Here is a 7,408-nt window from a genome sequence, read left to right on the forward strand (position 1 = left end):
GGGCTCAGAAGCAGATTGGTAGCCAGTGTAACTGTTGTCATATTGGGGACATATGGTCCCCATAGCTGGCCCTGAACAGCAGCCTAGCTGCAGCATTTTGCACTAGCTGCAGCTTCCAAACACTCTTCAACAGTAGCCCCACATCACCCTTATAAATAAAAGCTGAATGGTAGTGGCACTTCTCTAGAACATTCCACACGCTCCAAAATCAGTTCGCTCTCTGATCTGTCATTCAGAGGGTCTCCCTATCCACTGGCTGCTTTGCCTGAGTCCTGCCTCCAACATTCTAAACATTTTGCTGTTCCTCTCCCCCCCATAGCCAGTTAGAACACAGAGGTTATTTGCATATGCAGCCACATTGGCCTCTGCCTCGGAACACAGAGGTCATTTGCATATGCGACTTGATTGGCTTTTGCCTCTAACATTCTAAACAGTTTTGCTGTTCTAAGGTAAAATGTGTCCAATCTCCAGGTGAGGGCTGGAGATCACTCAGAATTCCAACTGCTTTCCAGATGGCAGAGATCAGTTCCCCTGGAGAAAATGGTGGGCTCTGTATCCTTATATGCTGCTGAGGTGGCCCCCGTATGACAGCCACTGTGACGTAGCAGTCAGGGCTTCAGAGCACGGGAGACTCCACCCTCCAAACCAACCATTCCCTTCTGGGGACCCATTGTTGCCAGTCTCCAGGTGATGGCTGGAGATCACTCAGAATTACAACTGTTCTTTAGGTAGCAGAGATCAGTTCCTCTGGAGAAAATGGTGGACTCAGTGTCATTATACCCTGCTGAGGTCGCCACAGCAAATTGACACTGAGTGTCCAAGGCTGGGGCACCCGCCCAGAGCCTCTTTCTAGAGGCCGTTGTATTTATTTCCACAATGGGCCTTTTTCCTAGTAGAGTATATTGCAATAGTCCAGTCTAGATGTAAGACACGGATCACTGTGGCTAAATCTAAATGACCTGGGAACAGATGCAATTGATGTACCAGCCAGAACTGGACAAACAGACTCCAAGCCACAGCAGCCTCCTGTTTTTCTAAGGTGATCACTGTGTCAAGCAGCACTCCCAAGCTGCAGATCTAGCTTTTTAAGTATAACCCCATCCAAGACAGTGGAGATCTGATTTCCCTGTCTGCCTTTCTACTGACCCAGAGAACCTCTGCCTCGTCAGCTCACTGTCCCATCCTGTGGATCCAAATGTGTCCCCGTTTACATTTAAGTGTTTGTCTAATGACTCACTTTGCTACTTCTTCACACAGTTAAGGATAGCAAGTCATCTGTAACGATCCCTAAATAATCCAAAAGCAGATATTCTTACCTTTTCTAAAGGTTTTCCTGATGAAACACCAATAAGCTTCCAGTCATTTAAAACCTCTTCAACTCTTGAAATAAATCTAATGAAAAAGGCAGGTTTTAAAACTATTGTAACACAAAGTATATTTTGCAGTTCAGCTTTCTAAAAATAAATATAAGAACCTGAGTCGTCTACAAATAACTAGAATTATGATACCAGCAGTTATGCCTCCTGATGGCACTGCTAGACCTCCTGATGGCACCTGGTATTTTTGGCCACTCTGTGACAGAGTGTGGGACTAGATGGACCATTGGCCTGATCCAGCATTGGCTTCTCTTATGTTCTCTTATGTTATGTTCTTAATCCAGGCCTGAAAATGGCAAATATACACATATTATAGAGAAGATGGTGTTTGCATGGTGTAAGCACTCTATTTTAAATCACCTGTCAGAACAGGTTAAGAACTTATGGTACCATTTATACCTGAAATATACCTATGCATTGCTTCATAAAAGAGCAAAATGGAATGGAACATGAACAAAACAGGATATCTCACTTCATTTCTTCCATAAAATTATATGCATATATGGGTTAAGTGCCATCAAGCGGCTTCTGACTTATGGTGGCCCTACGAATTAAAAATCTCCAAAACGTCCTGTCATTAACAGCCTTGCTCAGGTCTTGCAAACGGAGGGCCTTTGTGGCTTCCTTGATTGAGTCCATCCATCTCATGTTGGGTCTTCCTCTTCCCCTGCTGTCTTCAACTTTTCCTAGCATTATTGTCTTTTCCAGTGAATCTTGTCTTCTCGTAATACAATATTTTATTTCTATACTTTGGATAAAACAGCAAACTGCTGGTCAAAGCTTGTTCCTAGCCTAAAATGTAACACACAACTTTATTTTTTGAGACCCTCACTTAATAATATGCAAATAAACATGAGTAAAACTGAGCTGCCTGATAAGAACTCACATTTCATGACTCAAGAAGCTACAAACAAATGATGCAATTCAATGCATATTAAATAATCTCTAGCAACAAAGACTTGGACCTACAGATCATTTCCAAAAATGGATGGGATTTCTGTCAGCAGAGTGAGTTTTCCTAATCTGTCACCTCTACTACCTGAACAACATGAGGGGAAAGTCAGAGGTCTACAGTAGATGAGGGAATCAACAAAAATTGTGCCTTCCCTCTTCCATTACCCGAAAATTTACATGGAATCCAACCCCAAAAGATGAAAAACCAGCAAATAAATTTGCTGTGGGGGGGGGGGGGCTGTGGAAAACATGTGATAGCTTACACATGAAAAGCAGGTTTTAAAATGTTGCTAGTTCAGAGAGCCTGGGAGGAAAGGAGTTAATCTGCCCTGGAGTGGACAGCTTGTTTGATAAGCTGCTCTACACACTCTCTGATTGGCCAGCATCAGCTGAGAGAAAGTATATGATCAGCTGTGTACTGGAGGTTTTCGTCTCTAACAGAGAAAGAGATGGCTGGAGTTGTGATTCTAAGTCTAGAGAGCTAAATACTGTTTTACACAGACATCAGTACTGGAAGGTAGAGTTGGCAAGGATGACTGGGTTCTTAGGCTGTAACTCCCAATCAAGCCAAACAGAAAAGGGTTATTGCTTCTTAGAGAAAAGAAGAATAATTCCCACCAGTTAAAAAGGGTTGAGCTCTGAAGAGAACCCTGGTCTGTGGTGAAAGGAATAAGCTTTGGACACCTCAGGAGTTTGTGGAAAACTGTGTTTTCAAAATGTACTCTAAGAAAGAGCAAATATCCAAGAAACTCTGTGAAGTAATATTGAAACTCTGAAATATACTAAGCAAAATACCTCTCACTGAAAAGATCTAGAAATCTCTGAAAATAAGCTATAACAACATTCTTGTAGGTTTTAAGAATTCATTCCTGTACAAAATATATTTTACCTCAGCATTTCTAAACCTTGACTTCTTCTATACATTCCCTGACGGTTAAATAAAAATCTTTTATTCTATTTTTTAAGTTATACAGTCTCAAGTGCCATTTCAAAGGGTTTAAGACAAGAGGGCTCCTGGTTTTCCCTCAAGTTCCTGTGCTGGGTCAAAAGCCAAACTAAATCTCTGACAAACTAAATCTCTGACAAAGGGTGAGACAGTCAAGTCTTTTATGACAAAGAAGAAATACATGTTACTGAGGGGTGGCACAAAGACAGAAGGGAACCAAGTTTCGGCAGGGAAAATCTGCCTGGGAGTTGTAAAGTGACAGGGGTCCATCATAACATCTGAAATCTAATCATGCTTACATGGAAAAAGCTAAAATTACTTAAGAACAGTGGAATGTGCAACTAAGTTTTCAGTTAAGAGTCTGAATGTGCTGAGTGTTTTAATCCCAAATCTACAAAAGAATTTAACCAGTAAAGGACTGCTTGTTTTTTATACTTCTTGATCAATCTTATGGACAAACTTGATAAGCAATAGCACAAAAATCAAAGCAGCAATGTTGTGATTGTATCACAAGAATATAGAGTGATGCAAGTACTTTGAACCACAATATTAATCAGACTGTAATGATTCTTCAGAAAAAAAGCCTTCACACACAAGCTTTTTAGACTCTAGCAGATTTGTGCTACTGGATCTTGCACACCCATTTAGAATGCATTTTAGTAACTGCTAGACTGGAAAAGTTTCCATTTTGTATGATTTAAAAATCAGTAAAAACATAGTTTTCCCACCAAGTGATATAGGGAATCTTTGGTTCTTTCCTGAAATATGGCTACTGGAGAAAAGACATCCTTAAGAATCCAAACTGATGGATTTAATGGACATTGTTCCCTTTCAAAGCATATGTACAGTCACTGGTCAAACACACTTCACTTACAATTTAAATGTCACTTAAAATAAGGTTTACATTATGTACTTAGTTTGAATTTCCTGGGTTGTCTGTAGCTGTAGCTAGTGAAGAACATCTTATTTCATTTTCTTTCTAATTCCCACCCCTAAATATTATAATTTTTCACTTTCAAGCAGAAGGTAATCTAAAACTGTACAGATTCCCTTGGATTTCCCCCCACCCTTTTCCCACTTCTCCAAGGCCAGTCCACTGCCCACATTGAGGTCATTCCTCCCACTCCACTTATTATTTCATTCTTATTGATCCCCTTCTCTGTGCAAATGCTGAGTGATGCTGAGTACCTTTACTGGCAAAAAGCCAAGTGATGCTCATGATAAAACACCACACACAAAGCTTCCCTCTGCCATTTTTAACAGTGTGTTTAAACATTCACTCAATATAAACAATATTTTTTCCTTTAGAGCTAGCCTGCCAAATTCACAGGTACCAGCCAGGTAAGAAGACTCCTAACTATAAAGTAAACTTTACTACTTATATGCAAAGCTGAAAAGAATTATGTAAGCCACTTGGGTCCCACACTGGGGAGAAAGACATGATATAAATGAAATAAATAAAATAAGGTGCTTGATGAGAACTGATCGTTATTACTTAAGGTTATGAACCTGAGGGGATAGAAATTTGGTTGCGCTGACAATCTTAGGATTCACCTACTTATTAACATCAAATTACAAGTTCTCTCAGACTAGAAAGTATCCCTTCCAGATAGAAATGTCCCCCTTCTCCATATGTTGTTAGCATTCAGGGTATCTGCATGGCAGGAGACAAACACCCTTTATCTCAAATGCATAATCAAAACCCAGCTCTGAAAATAAGCAGAGATCTTTAAAAAGTGGCTCAGGACCCAGAACTGGGTCATGCCAAAACCTAAGATGGGCAGCACAAGTGGCAACATATTATTTAGTTGTTTGTTTTTAAAAGCTGCTGTCTTTTTAGAGATTTCAAATGCTGGCAGATGACAGATTAAAAGAGAGAGAGAGAAAAGGAGAAAACCAGGGAGAGCCATTGTGGCATAGCAGTTAGAGTCTCTGACTATGGCCTGAGAGACCCAGATTCATACTCCCACACATGACGCTTTAGGGGTCAGGGCCATGGCTCAGTGACAGAGCACCAGCTTTGTACACAAAAAGGTCCCAGGTTCAATGCTTCATGTTGCCAGTTAAAAAGATCACTGTCACTGGCACAGATGTGCAAGACCTCTGCTTGAGACCCTAAAGAACCAATGCTAGTTTGAGTAGAAAGCAATGACCTCAACAGACCAACAGCATGGCAATTTCACATGCAAGCTCACTGGGGGGACAATCTTTGGCTACTCCCTCTCTCTCAGGCCGAATCTGCATTTGCATTTTAAAATCATTTTCGTGCTGCTGTGACGCCGTCTTTCTCTATGCTTGTTTGAATGTTGTTTGGAGAAGATTCTTTTAAAGCAGTGCAGAGGTGCAATGACAGTGGAGCCACCCCAAAGGAGGATAAACATATGTGGACGTGGGAAAGTATGCTAGCACCGTTGAGGTGTGAAAACGACACCAAATGTAGACAGCTTTTTTGAAGACGGAGTCAAAAGGCTGGGACACCGGTGGGAAAGACAAATGCAGATTCCGCCTCAGTCTAACCTACCTCACAGAGTTGTTGCTAGGATAACATGAGTAAGCACTAAATAAGCACAAGGAAAGGGGGGGAAGAGCCAGTGTGTCACAGTGCTGTGCAATTCTGGTTGATCTTAAAAAAGGCATTACACAGATTTTGGTTTTGGATCGTAATAAACTGATTAGAGTCCAACATCTGGAAGATACTGGTGGTTTAAATTCTCACACAAGCAGTTTTAGGAAGCGGGCCGAAGGGAGAATCATAAACGTTGCTCTGAACGCCTTAAAGCAAGGAAACGTAGTAGATATATAGAAAGGCATGCATAGTGGAATATTTAAAATAAGCCTTGTATTGCGGCTAAAGGCGAGTCCCTGGGAAAGTGGAAGAGGCGCCGAAAGAGGACTGGAAAGGCGCACCGCCACAACACCAGAGAGAAATGGAGTAGGCAGAGAGCCTGTGATAGTAGATAAGGAAAACAGACTATGCGAAGGGGCGACGGGGGCTTTATTCAAGAAAGACGCTGGAAAGCGAACCCAGAGCTCCGGGAAGAGATGACACCTACCTCTCCCACTCGGAAGCGGTGGTGAAGTCAGTGATTTCAAACACTTCCGACTCGGGCTACGAGAAAAGGAAACGGGAAGAAAGTCAATGACTAGTGCGAACTGGGTGAGGTGCCACACTCTACCCGGCCGAGGAAACAAAAAGGGTGGAGAGGGAGCTCAAAGGGAGAATTTACCTCACTGTCGGCCGCCATCTTGAGCCGCCACTAGTCAGGAAGACGGGAGAGCTTGGTGAAAGGGATTGTGGGAAAGAGGAACACGGGAAGAGAGAAGGAGCGCCGCCGCGTGGGCGGGGCGATGATTGCAAACGCTGCGCCGTCGCTTTTTTCCCTCCCTCCGGCCTTCGGAGAAGCGGGCGGTTTTGAAACCTGGGTATTGCGAGGAGAACTTTAGTTCTCGGAATTATGTCATTGGGGTACACTGGCGATTTCCTGCCGTAGGGGCGTAGGTGCTGATTGGTCTCATTTAGGGCTGTTGTAAAAATAATGTGAACAGTGGAAATCTTAAGTATCGTCGTGATTATTGCCTTAAAAAGTGCATGTCCCCCTTTATGGCTGCTAGTCAAGTTTTTAAAAAACCACAGGAGATCTTGATAGTGATAAACAAAGTGAAAGCAGTTTATTCAAATCCTGAGACCGTACTTGCAGATAGTTACCCCATCCTGAAGAAAAACAAGAAGAAACAGAAAGGTGTCACACCTCTTTATTGGCTGTGTGTTGAAGGACCTCGAGACGAACAGGTGTTCATTAAGGCAAAAAGATGACAAATCTAAATTATTGAATTTCCCTCTGTGTTATCACATAAATACCTACATTTTCTCATTAGAATAAGATATACCTGAGATATATTTTTCTCATTAGAATAAGGTCGTCATATACACAGGGCCGGCTCGCCCGCTAGGCGAATTAGGCGCTTGCCTAGGGCGCGCCGGCCCTCAGGGACACCAAACTGCGCCCCCCCAAAAGCCCCACCACCGCCCTAACTGGGCAATCGCCGCCTCCCTCCTCCTCCTGCGGGCCCTCCTCCTCCTACCGCCTCCGAGGCCCGCCAGCCGTCGGGCGCTTCTCCGCCTCTTCAGGCT

General features: G+C 42.8%; 1 protein-coding gene across 2 annotated transcripts in view; it reads right to left on the reverse strand.

Moving 5' to 3' along the window:
• Positions 1-6,559, reverse strand: part of RAB3GAP1 (RAB3 GTPase activating protein catalytic subunit 1) — a 45,098-nt gene extending 38,539 nt beyond the window's left edge. For both annotated transcript variants that reach the window (XM_015425784.1, XM_015425783.1), the window contains exons 1-3: positions 6,504-6,559; positions 6,330-6,385; positions 1,317-1,392 (exon numbers count right to left, since the gene is read on the reverse strand). In XM_015425784.1, the coding sequence (XP_015281270.1) occupies positions 1,317-1,392; positions 6,330-6,385; positions 6,504-6,521 (150 nt within the window). In that variant the 5' untranslated portion in view covers positions 6,522-6,559. The remainder of the gene's footprint in view (positions 1-1,316; positions 1,393-6,329; positions 6,386-6,503) is intronic.
• Between the last annotated feature and the right edge of the window lie 849 nt (positions 6,560-7,408).

This window comes from Gekko japonicus, unplaced genomic scaffold (genome assembly GCF_001447785.1).
Source record: "Gekko japonicus isolate JY-2015 unplaced genomic scaffold, Gekko_japonicus_V1.1 scaffold1924, whole genome shotgun sequence".
In the NCBI taxonomy this organism is placed as follows: Eukaryota; Metazoa; Chordata; class Lepidosauria; order Squamata; family Gekkonidae; genus Gekko; species Gekko japonicus.